A 19,721-nucleotide genomic window follows, 5' to 3' on the forward strand; every position below is an offset into this window, starting at 1 on the left:
ACTAAATGGAGTGGCTTGCATGCAATGGTGTGAGTAACGGGCTGATACCCCATTTGACTTGACACTAGCATTGCTAACAAATACTAACAGGAGGCTGGTGCCAATTTTCTCAGAAAGAAATAAAATACAAGCACAAAAGGTCAATGTTCTGCGTGAGGGGTTAGTGCCGATTAGCACGACACTCTGAAGCCTCCCACTGAAGTGCAGACAGACCGCTTTTAATGGTCCCATATTTCTACATGTTCAACATTTCTATAGAACTTCCTGATGTCATGAAAACATGTTTCAAGTTTTATTTCCAAAGAAACGACCCTAAAACTAAACGTTCTTCCGTTGAATTCAACAGGCTGTTTTTGGTGAGTGTAGCTCAGATTCACAATTCCCTTCCATGATTGCTTGCCAAAAGAAAAAGAAAAATACTGTTATTGTAAAGTAGTCATTTTTTTCACCAGACACTCATCACCAGATTCTTGTCCTTCAATTGATCTAAAAATGGCTTCTTAGCCTTTTTACCATTCCTTATTAAAACCTAGGAGTACAAAACCCTAATGAGTCAACGACTGTCGATTACCTGCGATCATACAGCCAACCAGCATAATTTAGAAGCAGACCACAGCTACATTGCATCACCATATCAAGAGACTGTGTGTTGCATCTTAATTATGACTACATACTTTTTTTATCCACTTTTTCTATTTTTCTCCCATCCCAATTTCGTATAGCCAATTCTCTCCCCTGTCTTGAACGTTGCTAGACTATGCCTCCCACTGGTCGGCTGTAGTGAGGATAGAAGCCTTGCATCACGTGTCCCCTCCGGTACACGAGGAGGCAGCCTGTCGCATCTTATTATGACTACATACTTAAAAATAAATACAGTTATCGCACCCTGGAATGGGGGAAGGAAGTGCAGAAAGATTTTGTAGTTCAATAGTATCGTTGAAAATCCTCTCGGTCAATGGATCATGTCATATCCAAAGTAATAATGAGTACATACGGTAATCAAAACATCAGAAAATATGTTGCTGTCCAAATACTCTAAAAGCCAACTGTCATTATGAGCACATTACCCTTAGAAATAATAATTAACACTCACAACATACAATAGCTTAAAAGGACCATACCAGTCTGATTTGTACTTCTAGTCATAGGGAGGTGTAGTGGTTAAGTCATTGGTGTTTCCCGCACAATCCACCCTCCTTGAAATCGCCATGTATTTCCAATGGACCCATTTCTAAATCGTCTCGTTTAAAACAAATAAAGCATGAACATTGGCATGGTGTACCTTTCTGTGTGTATTCATCCAAAATCTATAGCTCAACATGAAAAAATTCGCAATTAAATCGTAAAAGTAGCAAAATAACAACCTTTATGTTTCTGTTCACTGAGGAACTACACTTCTCTCTGGCGCTGCTGACTGACGTCACCACAGCGTAGACTCCTGGCTGTATTAGGCGACAGCACTGAACGACAGGCGTTGTTTTTTATTTTTAACAACTAATTAAAAACCTTATAACTTTATTTCAACCAAAAATGCTTAAACAATAATGTTACGCGGTCAGGTAGCGTAGCGGAGATTGGGCTTGTCACCAATGCAAGAGGCTGCGGTCTCGACTCCCGTAGTCAGCATTGTCTCTGGCTTGGGCTGATCGCTATACTAACCCGTTTGGCTGGGTTAGGGGGAGGGAAGTCACGGGTGGGGATCTGGCGTTGTGGACAGCGGAAGCAGGACTTGATGAAGGCAGTGTGACCTCCCACGCGTTACACTTCACCAATGAGAGTCCTCGCTGCCAGGTGAAAAAAGAGGCACTGGCTGTCGCCGCCCGTGTCGGAGGAAGCGTGCGGAGGACTTCAGGTTTCCCTTGTACCGACCAGTTGGAGAACATGCGCACAACAAACAGGTAGGGGAGCGGGGGAATTGGCACAACGACTAAATTGAGACGGGGAGAAAACAGAGACAAATCGGAGAAAGAGAGGATTAAAAAAACAAAACAAAAAAAAATTATAATGTTAGTGATAGAAGGGAACTCATTTTGTGGGGCGCCCTCGTGGCACATACCATAGTGCTTCACACACCTACGCGGCCGTCCCGGGTTCGACTCCCGCTCCCGGGGGATAATTTGTCGCATGTCTTCCCCGCCTCTTCTCCCATTCACCCTCTCCTCCTCTGTCGGTCATGTCTGACCATGAAAAATGAAGCTGTAAAAATGCTAAAATAAATCTTTAAAAAAAAAAGGGAACTCATTTTGTGCAAAAATGGAAAGCTTGCCAATGTTCATGAGGCAGAATTGTTACAATAGCCGATAATACATTTTCCCAATGATAAATCCCTATACGGGTGGACCGCGCGGCCTACACCTCCCTATTACCAGATATTGTCCCCGTCTTTAACACATTTTGTGTGCAAACAGTACAAAGTGTATGTTTTGGTAGATATCAGCCTACCTCTCACACTGCCATCGATGTTGAAGATCATTTACCGCTGTATTATTTATCTTCACTAATGTTACTGTATTACTCCACTACAAGCCATTCAGACCTGAGAGTTAACAACAAGTGCACCCAAATGAACACAGAGCTCTGATGTGCATGGCTTCTAGGGCTGACCTCGATGTGCATGGCTTCTAGGGCCGACCTCGATGTGCATGGCTTCTAGGCCTGACCTCGATGTGCATGGCTTCTAGGGCTGACCTCCACTAGTCCAATAATCGATCGAAAGGAGCCGTAGTCGACTGCCAACCTCTTAGAAAAAAAAGATTATTCATTCATTTATCATTCTTTCCAAAAGCAAAGAGGCCTAGAAGCGTGGCTAACACTAATGGCGCGCATACCAGAGAGGCCAACTGCCTACGAAAACGGGCACAGAGGCACTGAAAGAGGATTTCCCCCATCTAATGAACAAACTAGACTAGACAAATATCAAGATGAATCCATCAGTGGACCAATTGCATGCTTTCGCAGAGGACAAGAAGCCTTCAGTCGACTCCTTCAGACATTAAGCACCCCCCACAGCCCAAATGGAATGATTAAAAAAAAGAATCAGGAGTGTAATCGACTACCACTCGACTATCGGCAAGTTTTGGCCAATCAAAGTCGACTATACAAATCCATAGTCGGGGACAGGCCTAATGCCTTCTAGTAGAGTGTAGCAAAAAAGTTACATAATTATTCCTAGCACCTTTCAAAAATGTTCTTATATGCAGTATTTTCCACCCCTTTTCAATACCAATGGCATTTAGTAAGTTAAGCAGAGATCAGATGAAACAAACTGTACACGCCTACAAACACAAACTGTACACGCCTACAAACACAAACTGTACACGCCTACAAACACAAACTGTACACACCTACAAACACAAACTGTACACACCTACAAACTGTACACGCCTACAGACACAAACTGTACACACCTACAAACACAAACTGTACACACCTACAAACTGTACACGCCTACAAACACAACTGTACACGCAGGGAGCGAAATTAACTTTTTGACTCACCGGCCAGTGGCGGGTAGATGGGAAGAGTCTACCCGCCAAGCATATTTCTTACCTGCCAACATTTTTTGATTAAAAAAAAATATATATATATTTTATATAAAATAAAAATTGAAATAAAATATATATTATATAATCATACTTGTAGTTGTATTATCTGCGAGACATCGCCACCACGCAATAAGTCAAAATGCTTGCTATCTGCAAACAGCTCCACTGTCTGTGTGTATACTTGAGTAGCCTCCAGCTCCAGCAAGGATTCTCCGGCCCTGCAGCTAGACCCTATATTCAGCTAGACCCTACATTCAGCATGCAAGGATGCTCCGGCGATGCAGCTGGACCCTATTTATAACGTTACGGTTCTTTTGTCAAATCACATTCAACATGCCCTCAGCTAGAATACGCATTCAATCAATGTTATAAGACATTGATATCAGGAGCTATCTGTAGCTACTGCTAGCCCGGTAGATAACGTTAAGACAATTTAGTTTACTGGGACAGATAAGATCTAACGTGAGCTAGCTAAGCTAGCTAACGAGGGAACGGAGGTATTATGCACTCGAGTCGACTATTGCTGGAGCATTTGTTGATATCAGCAGCTATCAGTAGCTAGCCAGCTAGATACCGTTAGACAATGCCTCGTCATGTATTAAACTAAAAGTGAATAGTTGACTGGGTCATTGTTTAAACAGTAACGGTAGCTCATGGAGGTCCGATATAGACTAGAGCAGACTGCCCGCATATCGCAATGGTGGCGTTTCAGGAAGTAAACAAGCCAAATGAGAGCTTCCGATTGGTCATTTGCTTTCTTTCTCATGAAACCAGTCACGTCACTCTACTGTGATTGGACCGTTGACTTGAGTGCAATGTGGGACTTGTAGTTTTTTAACGATCTCGCGGCGGAGAAAAAAAAGACGAGAGAGGCTATAATCTGTACTCGCACAATCAATTCGTTATGAACTACACGCCACACGGCGGGCAGCCCTCTAAGTGTCAAGCGCCAAAGGTAAAAACTAAGCGCCACTGGCGGGCGGCGGGCTTTAGTTTCGGTCCCTGTGTACACGCCTACAAACACAAACTGTACACACCTACAAACACAAACTGTACACGCCTACAAACACAAACTGTACACGCCTACAAACACAAACTGTACACGCCTACAAACACAAACTGTACACGCCTACAAACACAAACTGTACACGCCTACAAACACAAACTATACACGCCTACAAACACAAACTGTACACGCCTACAAACACTAGTTAAAGACGGGGCATCTCCAGTAGCGGAGAGAAGTCCAAATTAGACTGTATGGTCCTTCAAGTTCACACGTCATCCCCCTGCTGTCACTGTGTCATAACATCAGATATCATTAACCCTCTGTTCTCCAGGAACGTGTTGCCTAGTGGGCGACCGGGTGATAAGCACAGTCCCTATATCTTTGAACACTGGGGGGAAACGCTGCCCAATGGCATCATCATAATCTAGTTGTTAGGCTGGCAACACATACCCATTTATTCTGGAGGTAATGAATAGACTCAGGGATAACAGAGGGTCCAGAGGTGGATGATGTCACTGGTTAAGACTTATGATTTAAAAAATATGCTTCATAGGATAATCCCATCTCATTAGCCACAAACTGGAAGTTGTATTTTAGTTTTCTATCCCTTTAAATGCAGTTTACCTCATTTAAAAAATAAATAGTCCAATTTCCATGGTGAAAGGGGAGTTGAGTTGGCCTCTTGCTCTTTGACGAATAGAAAGAAAACACACAGGAAATCAACCCTGAAGATCCAAAGAAAAAGGTAAATCCACACACATTTGCTCACCTAATTGCAGAATACCAACGACTCGCCCAAAGGCAACCTCTATATCTTACACACATGATCCAACGGGCCTGACGTCTGCAGTACCCCGGGTTCAGAGGAACACAAACCCAACTGTCGTACCTGGTGAGCTGAACATAATATTAACACTCCGGAAAGATTCCCTCATCGTTGTTCGTAATGTTCTGTAACCCGTCTAACCTTCAGATGGTAAACGGTAAACTGGGTGAATGAAACACGCTACGCCGGATGGAGCGGTATACACCCGACCCCCACTCCACCCTCGTGGCACGCCATGGGCGCCATGAACGTCCAGTGGTCGGCCTCTGCGTTGTACATCTCCACGGAGCTCAGGTTGGACTGTCCGTCGTAGCCACCCACGGCGTAAAGTCTGCCGCTGTTGGCCACCAGCGAGACGCGGCTGCGACGCGTGTTCATGGCCACCAGGTGGCTCCACTGGTCCGCGAGCGAGCTGTAGGTCTCGGCGCCGCTGAGGAAGCCCGAGCCGTCGTAACCGCCCGCCACGTACATCTGGCTGCCCAGGGCCGAGGCGCCGTGACGACAGCGCTTGTTCATCATGCCGGCCACCGGGTGCCACTGGTCCGTGTGCTGGTTGTAGTGCTCCACCTGGTGGAGGGAGGAGGTTAACACCGACACGGTCAGACGGTCAGACATTTCTAATTAAGCGTTAGGTATACACTACGCTTTCAGCTCTACCCTGTAGAACTTTATTGCCATTTCAACACATGGTTGATTGGGAATTGGCTTGGTGCCAAACATACAGTACATACAGTATAAAAACATACAATATAAAAACACAAGAATACATGCGATGCAATCCCCACACAATAGAAGTATTTCACAAATTTAAAAAATGCTACAGTACCTAAAAGAGCTCAGTGTTCCAATTTAAAGTGCATATTGCCTTAAAGTGCCTGTCGGCTGGTGCTAGCCCTTATGGTACAAAGTGCCTGTGCATTAGGACTTGAGTTCAGGTGACTGACAACCTCGGGATATCTGCTATTCCTAAAACGAGATGTCATACACCTGAGACTTTGGAGTCTTCTACCAGAGGGAAGGGGGTTAAAGAGGTAGTAAGCAGGGTGAGAGGGGTTACCGTATACACTGAGCTCAGCTCTACTCTGTATACACTGAGCTCTGCTCTACTCTGTATACACTGAGCTCAGCTCTACTCTGTATACACTGAGCTCTGCTCTACTCTGTATACACTGAGCTCAGCTCTACTCTGTATACACTGAGCACTGAGCTCTCTACTCTGTATACACTGAGCACTCTACTCTGTATACACTGAGCTCAGCTCTACTCTGTATACACTGAGCTCAGCTCTACTCTGTATACACTGAGCCCTCTACTCTGTATACACTGAGCTCTCTACTCTGTATACACTGAGCTCTCTACTCGGCATACACTGAGCTCTCTACTCGGCATACACTGAGCTCTACTCTGTATACACTCTGAGCTCTCTACTCTGTATATTGGCTCCCCATTGCTGCACGAATCCGCTTCAAGGCCCTCGACCTAGCATACCGTGCGGCAAAGGGAACCGCTCTCGCCTACCTCCGGTCAATGGTCTCTAACTACACACCCTCAAGACCCCTACGCTCTGCATCTTCTGGCCGCCTCAGACCTACTCCTATCCAAGCTCCAGGAGGGTCATCAAAGAGAAGTCGCCTATTCTCAGTCCTTGCCCCACAATGGTGGAATGAACTACCCACCCCAGTTAGGACAGCCGAAACACGTCCAATCTTTCGCCGTCGACTAAAGACGCACTTCAACCATTATCTGAATTTAAAAAAGAAAATAAATATCTAACCCTAACTAACCGTACTGTCATGCACTTGTCCTAATAAACTAACCTACACTGTAGCACTCAACACTTTGATGAACATTGTTGCTCAGCTGATAGAGTTGTGCCCTTCCTGATGGCTTGTCGTACAGAACTTGTAAGTCGCTTTGGATAAAAGCGTCAGCTAAATGACTAAATGTAAAAATGTAAATGTATACACTGAGCCCTCTACTCTGTATACAGAGCTCTCTACTCTGTATACACTGAGCTTTCTACTCTGTATACACTGAGCTCTCTACTCTGTATACACTGAGCTCTCTACTCTGTATACACTGAGCTCTCTACTCTGTATACACTGAGCTCTATACACTGAGCTCTCTACTCTGTACACTGAGCTCTCTACTCTGTACACTGAGCTCTCTACTCTGTATACACCGAGCTCTCTACTCTGTATACACCGAGCTCTCTACTCTGTATACACTGAGCTCTCTACTCTGTATACACCGAGCTCTCTACTCTGTATACACTGAGCTCTCTACTCTGTATACACTGAGCTCTATACACTGAGCTCTCTACTCTGTATACACCGAGCTCTCTACTCTGTATACACTGAGCTCTATACACTGAGCTCTCTACTCTGTACACACTGAGCTCTCTACTCTGTATACACTGAGCTCTCTACTCTGTATACACTGAGCTCTATACACTGAGCTCTCTACTCTGTATACACTGAGCTCTCTACTCTGTATACACTGAGCTCTATACACTGAGCTCTCTACTCTGTATACACAATTGGTTTTGATAGCCTATCAGTGAGCTGGATGCAATCCTACCTGGAGGGGAGAGAACAGATGGTAGAGGTAAACGGTACTCTATCCCCCCCCCTCACAGTGAGCTGTGGTGTTCCACAAGGAAGCATACTAGGACCGCTACTCTTCCTAATATATGCAAATGACATGTCGTCAGCCTGTGACTGCAACTTGTTCCTGTTTGCGGACGACTCAGCCCTGCTGGTCTCTGACAAGAACAAATTGCAGGTTGAAAAAACCCTCAGCACGGAACTAGGCAAAATCTGCATATGGCTCGCTGATAAACTATCATTACACATGGGCAAAACAGAGTCCATTCTCTTCGGTTCAAATAACAAACTCAGCAAGACCGACGGATTCTCAGTTACAGTGGGTGACAATATTGTCACAAGGAAAGACGAAATTACCTACCTGGGTTCCATCCTAGAGGCAAATCTTTCCTGTGACAAAATGGCATCCAATGTAATAAAAAAAGTCAACCAACGAACTAGATTCTTGTACCGGATCTCCTCTCTGGTAAACAAGAATACCCTGAAGACTCTGGCAGGAGCACTCATTCAAGGGTACTATGACTATGCGTGCACCTCATGGTACCAAAGCACCTCAAAGGCGCTTAAAACAAAATTACAAACATCACAAAACAAACTGGTCAGACTACTACTTGACCTGAACCCCAGAACCCACCTCACCCCTGCCCACTTTGCCAACCTAGGATGGCTTAGAGTAGACGACAGAGTACAGCAACTTGCAATGGGCCTGGTCTACAAGATACACTATACGACCGGGGTGCCCATGTACATGTCAAAATACTTCCCAAAGGTCAGTGAATACCACAACCACTACACCAGAGGAAGCTCAACAAATCATGTTAAACCCAGATTCGGCTCAAACAAGGGACTAAACACGTTTCGCAATTATGCCACAACAATGTGGAACGCCCTACCCAAAGCTGTAAAGGAATGTGAATCCCTGCCCACATTCAAAACCGCCCTTAAAGAGCACCTACGGGAGGCTGCAATTCGAAACTGGCCACCGTAAATGCCCAAAACCCCCACCACCTCCTAATAGACAGTCTCCTCCCCACCGCATGTATATATTCCCTCCCCGCCGTATGTATATTTCCCTCCCACCCACCCACCCCCTCCTAATGTACAGTCCCCTCCCCATCATATGTATATACTCTGTCAGGATCTAGGGGTAACAGTACTGTAGATTTGAATACCGCCTATGTCACAAATGTATCGGTACTAAATACCTATATGTCCCTATGCCATAAATGTCATGTATGTTGTGTATGTCATAAATGTCTATATGAATTGAAAATGGGGGACCCTGATGGAAACAAGACAAACGTCTTTCTCAGGTCTGCATCCCCTTAACAATTGTATGTATTGAGCCGTACTGTATTGTACCCATTCTGCAATCTGTTAAATAAAGTTTTCATTCATTCATTCACTCTCTACTCTGTATACACTGAGCTCTATACACTGAGCTCTCTACTCTGTATACACTGAGGTCTACTCTGTATACACTGAGCTCTCTACTCTGTATACACTGAGCTCTCTACTCTGTATACACTGAGGTCTACTCTGTATACACTGAGCTCTCTACTCTGTTTACACTGAGCTCTACTCTGTATACACTGAGCTCTACTCTGTATACACTGAGCTCTCTAGATTTCATTCATGGTTTGTGAATCACGCCGTGATACTAAATCCAGATTGAACTCTGCCATTGGAAAGGGGAGATTTGGCCCGATCCATAGATGTGCGACTTGGCCATATAATAAGGTCATTTATAGGCCTGATATTCTATGTTCTATAATCATATTTCAAATAGCATGTGTCCGGATGGCAGAATTCAGTACTGTATCTACAAAACCTTCTGTTTAATCATCTTCCCTTTATTCAGTTGCTTAGATTTTTCAGGTCTGGTACATTTTAGCATGGTGTTATTCACAGTCAAAGATCTTGCACCTGCCCGGAGTGCTATTTCTCCATGCAGATAGGCAGGGCAAATCAAGCCATGATCAACCGGTGACACTTTAATTTGAGTATTAATAATACCGTTACAGTTCTAACATTCAGTCACTTTGAAAACGTGTTTTATTTTCATCAGATGTTCCTCACTTTTTGACATAAAAATTATTAAATATACAACATGACGCTGTTGCTGACATTTTAAATAAGAATTATAAAAAATTTAATAAATGTTATAAATAGGGATGCACAGATATGAAAATTTGCGGCCGATACCGATACCGATTGTTCAACTAACACAATCGGTCGATACCGATATTTGTGGCAATTTTTTTTTATGAAACTACTGTATATTTGTATGTCTGTTTTGATGAATTGAAAATAGAGGACCCTTATGTAAAAAAGCCGAAAGTCTTTTTCTGGTCTTCATCCTCCAGTCTTAGCACTGTTGTTGTATTGAGCTGTACTGTACCCATTCTGCAATCTGTTAATAAAGTTTTCAATCAATCAATCAGACAAATGTATAGAAAAGCTTTTATTATAACCATATAACAAAAAATGATATTATTGTTTACGAAAATGTTTTAGCCCTATGCTTGACTATTATTTTAGGCATGGCAACAAATAAAATAATAATAAAATGAATAAATAAAATATTAAATAAATAAATAGGCTACACGTCTCTCTTTTTGTGTTACAAATTGTGCTCACTGATATGAACATAGGCCTCTTTACTTACTTAAAAAAGGAAACATCAAGAAATATGTTTATGGTATTCCATCATGCCATGTGTGTTTTTTATATACCGGTATTTTATAATGCTCATGATTATTGCTGAAGTCTGAGTCATACAATACAAGACTAACTTGACTAAAAAGACTAAAAAGTTTACGAGTTTTAAGAGTTTAAGAGACAGCACTCATTGTATCTCTCTCAAACAAAGCTCCATGTTCTCCAGTAATATCTCCATAATCTGAGTTTGCAATGCATGTGTCGTGTCAGGTACAACAGAACATTTTTGAGACAGTCGATTCTGCCAATTACGTCACACGGCTTGCACCCACCTCCTGCTCTTCTTACCACCAATCGGCAAGCGCTTATTCGTTTTTTACTTCCGGGAAGTCCGCCATTGATCTGAACCACAACAAACCTACCGGCGCTAATAACATTAGCTCCCCGCGGCCCACGAGTAGATTACCAGCGCGTGGACGTGTGGACCAGATTGACGAGACACAAATTGACGGATATTTATCGGCCACTGCCATCGGCATACTTGAGCTTATCGGCCGATACCGATACCCAACCGATATATCGGTGCACCCCTAGTTATAAACATTTTAATATAAGTGTGTGTTTTCCTGAGCAAACTAGTAGCACAAGTACATGGGCACAGTATCAGACCTGATACAGATACTGGTATTGGGACATTCCTAATTCAAGTAAAAAATTAAATAAAGAAATGTAAAGTAAATAATTATGGAATTCTGACCGTGTTGAAGATCTGTAAGCCGTCATGTCCACCTGAGACGAAGATTCTTCCGTCGAACACGGTCACGCCTGCTGCGCTGCGACTCGCACTCATCTCCGTCACCAGCGACCATCTGCAACACAAGGAAGAAAAACAATTTTTTTTAAATGCAGGCATACAAAAAGATTTTTTTTAAATCTTTGAGATCAGATTGGGACCTCTTAAGCCAGAGCCCTATTTTCAGAAAATCCGCCTAAAATACATACATAAGTAAATGTTAGATTGCTCCACTTCTACAAGTCAATTTGCATGTTCTTGGTATCTAGGGATATCTATGGACCTCAGGGAATGTATTCCCAGTGTCAGAAATATTGTGTCTGTTACTAGGCTTGAGTAAACTGTAATGAACCAAAGGAGAATATCAAATTTCTTTTAATCTTTGATGGTGAATAACAGCATGCAAAAGATTACCAGACATGAAAAATTGCCACTGAGCTCGTTCAGCACCTTCTTGAGATCACATTGATCTAATCAAATGAATAAAGGGATGATTAAACAGGAGATGTTGTAGATAAAGTACTGAATTCTGCCATTCTGACACATGCAATTTGAAATATGATTATAGAATATAGAATATCAGGCCTATAAATGACCTTATTATGGCCAAGTCGCACATCTATGGATCAGGCCAAATCTCCGCTTTTCAATGGCAGAGTTCAATCTGGATTTAGTATCACCAGGCGTGATCCACAAACCGTGAATGAAATCTACTGTAAGTACAGTTACTTTTTTATAATGTACATTTCTCCACCATTTTTCATCAGATTGCAACGCAGTTTTTTGCTAGACGTTTACAAAAAGGTAGAGAGACTAACTGCCTTCGGTTTTATGGCAATAACGTTCAGGTTTTGTGGGAGATAATCCCGAAAAATATGAATAAAAAGGTAAATCTAGAAGTCAGATGATTGACAGGGGCTGGCCTGAGCCAGGAAGTGTAGTTTTTTTTTTTAATTCGAAAGCCGATAGAAGCATTATTTTTTTTCCTAGCCGCATTTCGCTCTCTGATTGGCCGACGCCTGTTTCTACACTAGTTAAGCTTAGGCACTCTTTCGAAGTTGGTTAAGGTTAGAGTTTGTCTTAGATCATGGCTGTTCGACGCGGAAATGGGCAAAGACTCGTCACGCGATTGGGCAAACATGTCAGTGGCCAATCAGAGAGCGTCAGTCAGTGGCCAATCAGAGAGCGTCTCCGAGAAATGCATCTAGGAAAAAAAATAACGCCCCATAGAAAGTCTTGGGTCTCCTCTCCTCATAGGACTACAAACAAAATGGCGGCGGCATTTCCTAGCGTCAATTCTAGTATTTTTCCGACTAGATTTATATAACTCATATTTCACTAATAACACTTTAAACCATTGGTAAACAAACGTATTGCTGACAATAAATCTGATGAAAAATGGCGGAGAAATTTACATTATAAAAAAACAGTAGATTTCATTCACAGTCATTTTTTCATGTCTGGTAATTTTTAGCATAGTGTTATTCACTGTCAAAGATTAAAAAATAAATAAATAAAATGTATATTCTCCTTTGGTTCATCACAATTTACTCAAGCCTAGTAACAGACAATATTTCTGACATTGGGAATACATTCCCTGAGATCCATAGATGTCCCTAGATACCAAGAACACAACGGGCCTTGTAGAAGTGGAGCAATCTTCCATTTTCAGAAAATAAGGCTAGGGTTTAAGAGGTTAATAAAAGGCACTTCGAAGGAAAGGGAAAATCTGGGTGAGGGAATGAATGCACATCGCTCCGAACTTCCTCAACAACTACAGTTGATGTGCCCTTGAGCAAGGCACTTAACACAATCTCGCACACGCAATTTGAGCATCTTATAGCTCTACTGCCAGTGCTGTAAGCCTATGGAGTCGCTCACCTTCTTTGCAGGGCTATAACTTTTTAAATATTATAGCTATATCGACATTACTATGGCCCATTCAACATCGGGTATCGATCGTTCCGGATGTGGGAACATTATATTTTTCCATTCATACATTGTCGTTTAATACCGTCGTGAATATAAGTATGTTTTTAGAGTGGTCTGCAGTCATTCCTAGAACACGAGTTATAGGCCCCGATGCATATTATACATACCGTAAATCCTCAAATAGAGGGACATCCGATAAAGGAGGGGCCTCTTATAATGGCCGGGGGTTTGATGCATTTAGACAAACACAGGCCGGTCTCTATTATAAGGTCACAAAAAAGGTATTTTTTTTTATTTTTCGTGCCGTGATATAGAATGAGATAAACTCTTGCCAATGGAAATCAAGTGCTGCCTCCCGCTACACTGACTACATACATTAACGTTTCCCTCTGGTTAGCTTTAGCGCTAGCCGCTAGCTAACGTTGTCATAATATCTAGATATGTGGTGTCAGCTGGATGCCGTTGACTTCGTTTGCAAACGTTAACGTTCGCTATCTATATGGCGTTGGCAGGCGAGGCTGGCGTTGTCCAGTTGACACATCAGAGATCATGATGCTATGACAGCGTTGGTAGCTAAAGCTACTGCATGTCAACAACTCGATTCGACGGAGGAAGTCTAGAAGGTACCACACGCTAAAACGTCCCCGGACCCCACAACCTAGTATAGACAGTTCCAACTTCAGTGTGTGAATTACGTTAATCCCACAATTACTCAACTGCACTCAATATTTAAATACCAATGCTAGTCTAAATAAATGTAGACAGACAATGTACGTATTAAAAAATAAAAATTATAATAATAATAATAATAATAATAATAATAATAATAATAATAATAATAATAATAATAATAATAATAATAATAATAATAATAATACAATAAAAGTCTGAAAATGAAGGGATTATATCCATGAGTGTAATTTTTTTAAATTAAGGCCCGCCTCTTATATAAGCCTCTCTCTAATAAAGGCCTGGTGCTCTTTGCAACTGAGGTAAATAAAAGACCCGTCCTATATTTGAGGATTTACTGTAATCGATTGGCGTTTCGTCCCTATAACACGCTACATGGGACGATACATCTACCCCTATAGGCTAGTTGTCCGTCCTATACACGCTACATTGGACGATACATCTACCCCTAGAGGCTAGTTGTATCGTCCCTATACGCGCTACATGGGACGATACATCTACCCCTAGAGGCTAGTTGTCCGTATCCGTTTCCATTCATTTGTGACCGTGCCCTGCGGTATCGCCCACAAGTCGCCGAAGTGAAATCACAGCAAAAAAGTTAAACATATTTACTATAAAAGCAAACAGTTATGTAACAATTATTTGTTTAAAAAAGGCTATTTCCGTGTGACTGGTCATTGCATGGGGGCGGAATATAATTTGCATGCGAATCAAGGGAGTGCTTTCGTTCGTTGGCGAGTTGACGCTGGGAGAGTGGCAGGAGTCGCAGGACATAAACACACATGGCCTCGGTTGACTTTCCATCGGGTCAACGAGGTATTGAACGATGAACGAGGTATTGAACTTTTGTTAATCGTGTCAATGACTGCCTCGGATGGTCTGTCGCGTCTGTCTTCATGTAGGCTGGTAAAGCTATGCCTCCTAAAAGGTCTAAACGGAAGTACAGGCTACAGGCTTTCCGGTTTCGACAAAACAATTATAGAAACGTGTGAAGTGCACAATATTTCCTCGTTTCAGCCACTGCAACGGCTTTGCCTGAAGAATTTACTACATGACCGGGACGTTCTAGCTTGTTTGCTGACGGGATTCGGGAAAAGTCCAACCATATCAAACTTTTCTGACGTTTTTCGTGTTTATATCACATGGGTCGAAGACTATTAGTCTATTATATTATATTTTATTATTCTACTTTAGCCCTCATCAGCTGGTGAAGTTGACTAGTAGAGCAGACGGCATCTATCTATCAGCTGGTGAAGTTGACTAGTAGAGCAGACAGCATCTATCTATCAGCTGGTGAAGTTGACTAGTAGAGCAGACAGCATGTATCCATCAGCTGGTGAAGTTGACTAGTAGAGCAGACAGCATGTATCCATCAGCTGGTGAAGTTGACTAGTAGAGCAGACGGCATCTATCTATCAGCTGGTGAAGTTGACTAGTAGAGCAGACAGCATCTATCTATCAGCTGGTGAAGTTGACTAGTAGAGCAGACGGCATGTATCCATCAGCTGGTGAAGTTGACTAGTAGAGCAGACAGCATCTATCTATCAGCTGTTGAAGTTGACTAGTAGAGCAGACAGCATCTATCTATCAGCTGGTGAAGTTGACCAGTAGAACAGCATCTCTCAGCTGGTGAAGTTGACTAGTAGAGCAGACAGCATCTATCTATCAGCTGGTGAAGTTGACTAGTAGAACAGCATCTCTCAGCTGGTGAAGTTGACTAGTAGAACAGGATCTCTCAGCTGGTGAAGTTGACCAGTAGAACAGCATCTCTCAGCTGGTGAAGTTGACTAGTAGAGCAGACAGCATCTATCTATCAGCTGGTGAAGTTGACTAGTAGAACAGCATCTCTCAGCTGGTGAAGTTGACTAGTAGAACAGGATCTCTCAGCTGGTGAAGTTGACTAGTAGAGCAGACAGCATCTATCTACCAGCTGGAGAAAAAAAAAGAGACATGTGGGCACAATTGCTGGGCAGGGACACATTTGTATCCATCTTCTTGTCCGACTCTGGCATGTTCCTTTAACTCCCAACTGCTGCAGTGGAGTTTAACCCTCCTTCTCCCACACAACTACTCCCCAGAGTGCTGTAAATAAGAATGTTTGTAGTCGACATGCCGGGTTACTTGGTTAACTAGAAGATCAAAGGATGGGTTGAAGACTAGTAGTGGGGACTCAGAGGGAAATGTGCATCACCTGTCCATCTCTGGAGAATAGCACTCCACAGAGTTGAGTGACGACTTGCCATCGTAGCCACCACACACAAATATATGACCGTCAAGCACAACTGTTCCCATCGCACTGGAGGAGAGAGAGGACATTTTTGCAAATCATTCAAGGACATTTGTTATTGATCAAATTGCATACAGACATATATTTTTTTTTCTTTCTTAGATTGTCAATGTGATTTTCTGTGCTTTCTGATTTTACCTTTTGGTAAAGTCCATCTTGGACAGTATACTTAACAGAATATCCCAACTATAAGGACAGCACACCCAACCTTCCCTCAGCTAAACAAGATACATTAATTAGATTAACATTATAACATCATAGAGAATGAAATTCTAACAGTTTAAATCGACCATATAAAAATGTACGTGTGAATTTGGCATATTCACATGGTGGCAATTTTGCCCATAAAACGGGTGTAAAGGAATCCCAACCCGAGCATGACATAAGAGCAAAATGGCCACAGTGTGAATATGGTCAATTACGCCTCCTTACCTGCGTTGACTGTTCATACTCGAGACGCGCGTCCAAGTCTCTGTTTCTGGGTTATAAACCTCCACAGTGCTAAGCCGAGATTGGCCATCGTATCCTCCAATGGCATAGAGCAGCCCGTTGACGACAGCCACGCCCACTCTGCTTCGAGACGTTCTCATTGGCTGACATCGTTGCCAAAAATTCCCAATAGGATCAAACACTTCGACTACGTTTAACGAATCACCTGTATGAAAGCAAACAAGCACAAAAGAAAAGCTAGATAAGGCTCGTTCCCTCTTTGTTTTTATGTCTGCTGCCGCTCGTCACAGCGTGTCCTCTAGATAAGGCCGTGCTCGTCACAGCGTTCTCTCTCCATTTATTAAGAAACACTGCAGGACAATCACAGTCAAGGTTTCTCTCTATATTAGAAAAAAGACAATGGTGGCTCATTATAGCCTACTGGTGTTGCTAAAACTGATATATGATGGAAGCAAATATCAAGACATCCATCCAAGACTCTCCCATTACAGAAGCCGAGACCCTGACACTGGCAACGTCGAACCGTCCGACTACATGCCAGCTGAACCAGCTACCCTCCCCACTCCTCCAGACCATAGCACCGGACATTCTCCCATTCCTAACTGCAACCATCAACTCCTCACTCAACTCGGGGGTGGTCCCCACCTCCCTAAAACAAGCCAGAGTCACACCGCTCGTAAAAAAAAACTGAACCCCACCGTCATAGGCAACTATCGTCCTGTCTCTCTTCTCTCCTTCCTTTCTAAAACACTTGAACGTGCTGTATCCAACCAACTTACTGCTTATCTCTTACAGAATGACCTCCTAGACCCTAATCAGTCTGGCTTCCGGACTGGCCACTCCGGCTCTCATTGCGGTCACAGAGGCACTTCACTTAGCAAAAGCGAAAGGCCTCTCCTCTGTCAGGGGGTTGGGAGTAATAGGGCGAGTACAGGGGGAGTAATAGGGCGAGTACAGGGGGAGTAATAGGGCGAGTACAGGGGGAGTAACAGGGCGAGTACAGGGGGTTGGGAGGAGGGCGAATACAGGGGGTTGGGAGCAGCGGTGCGTTCCTGATATCAACTGTGATTGCACGCACGCTAATGGCGCCACGTGCACGCGCGCTCCCGCGCATGCGCATAAATGTCCCCTCGCTTGAGCACAGACTAAAGACAGTGCCTAATTGCCTCTACAAATGGAATGTAACATATCAAGTTAGGTGTGAATGTATCTGAGAACGTATTTAACACACCTGACGACCAGCGCTATTGATATGCAAAGTAGCCCAGGTGGGTACTTATAGTGAGTTGGCGAGTGCAGCGCATTCCTGTGTGCCTCTGCTCAAATCTTTGCTCAAATCTTACTATGCTCGTCCCATGAGCAACGCATGCCTGGTTGGGAGTAACAGGGCGAGTACAGGGGGTTGGGAGTAATAGGGCGAGTACAGGGGGTTGGGAGTAACAGGGCGAGTACAGGGGTTGGGAGTAACAGGGCAAGTACAGGGGGTTGGGAGTAACAGGGCGAGTACAGGGGTTGGGAGTAACAGGGCGAGTACAGGGGTTGGGAGTAACAGGGCGAGTACAGGGGTTGGGAGTAACAGGGCGAGTACAGGGGGGGGGGATGAGTACAGGGGGGAGGAAGGATGAGTACAGGGGGGGAGGGATGAGTACAGGGGGGGGAGAAGGGAGAGTACAGGGGGGGGAGAAGGGAGAGCGAGTACAGGGGGTTGGGAGTAATAGGGCGAGTACAGGGGGTTGGGAGGAGGGCGAGTACAGGGGGTTGGGAGTAACAGGGCGAGTACAGGGGGTTGGGAGGAGGGCGAGTACAGGGGGTTGGGAGTAACAGGGCGAGTACAGGGGGTTGGGAGGAGGGCGAGTACAGGGGGTTGGGAGTAATAGGGCGAGTAGAGGGGGGGGGCGAGTACAGGGGGTTGGGAGTAATAGGGCGAGTACAGGGGGGGAGGGCGAGTACAGGGGGTTGGAAGTAATAGGGCGAGTACAGGGGGGGGAGGAGGGCGAGTAGAGGGGGTTGGAAGTAATAGGGCGAGTACAGGGTTGGGAGGAGGGCGAGTACAGGGGGGAGGAAGGATGAGTAAAAGCTGAGTTCTGAGCTTGATATAATTAATACAAATGTCCAATATAACGGAATTCGTTAGCTCATAAAAATGTGATTATAACAGACTGCTGTTTATTAATGTCGGGCAGACTGCCCACCGACACCTCAAGTCGGCAGCAGCACGAAGTCTCGAGGGATTTATTTTATTTGGAATATATTAATGACTGTATATACGCAAAAGTAGCCTAGTTTTAAGTGAAAATATTATAAATGCCTTGATGATGTCATTCTTTAAATAGGCCTATCAATTGTTTTTAAGCTCAATAAACTCTGACCGGAATTGATCCCATTTGTCCGGTAGATTGAAATTGAAAACCCTGGTACAGGGGGGAGGGATGAGTACAGGGGGGAGGAGGGATGAGTACAGGGGGGGAGGGATGAGTATGGGGGAGGGATGAGTACAGGGGGGGAGGAGGGCGAGTACAGGGCGAGTAATAGGGCGAGTACAGGGGGTTGGAAGGAGGGCGAGTACAGGGGGTTGGGAGGAGGGCGAGTACAGGGGGTTGGGAGTAATAGGGCGAGTACAGGGGGTTGGGAGGAGGGCGAGTACAGGGGGTTGGGAGGAGGGCGAGTACAGGGGGTTGGGAGGAGGGCGAGTACAGGGGGTTGGGAGGAGGGCGAGTACAGGGGGTTGGGAGGAGGGCGAGTACAGGGGGTTGGGAGGAGGGCGAGTACAGGGGGTTGGGAGGAGGGCGAGTACAGGGGGTTGGGAGGAGGGCGAGTACAGGGGGTTGGGAGTAATAAGGAGAGTACAGGGGGTTGGGAGGAGGGCGAGTACAGGGGGTTGGGAGGAGGGCGAGTACAGGGGGTTGAGAGTAACAGGGGGTT

The 19,721-nt window shown here is 44.2% G+C and overlaps 1 protein-coding gene across 1 annotated transcript in view; it reads right to left on the reverse strand.

Annotated features, from left to right (window-relative positions):
- Positions 1 to 3,893: 3,893 nt before the first annotated feature.
- The window catches only part of klhl18 (kelch-like family member 18), a gene marked incomplete at its 5' end in the record, with an annotated part of 80,580 nt that continues 64,752 nt past the window's right edge, over positions 3,894 to 19,721 (reverse strand). The window contains 4 exons of the mRNA XM_084312649.1: positions 3,894 to 5,947; positions 11,405 to 11,516; positions 16,254 to 16,358; positions 16,782 to 17,004. Coding sequence (XP_084168775.1) covers positions 5,561 to 5,947; positions 11,405 to 11,516; positions 16,254 to 16,358; positions 16,782 to 17,004 — 827 coding nt within the window. The 3' untranslated portion in view covers positions 3,894 to 5,560. The remainder of the gene's footprint in view (positions 5,948 to 11,404; positions 11,517 to 16,253; positions 16,359 to 16,781; positions 17,005 to 19,721) is intronic.

This window comes from Notolepis coatsorum, assembly GCF_963971535.1.
Source record: "Notolepis coatsorum genome assembly, chromosome: 4".
Lineage (NCBI taxonomy): Eukaryota > Metazoa > Chordata > Actinopteri > Aulopiformes > Paralepididae > Notolepis > Notolepis coatsorum.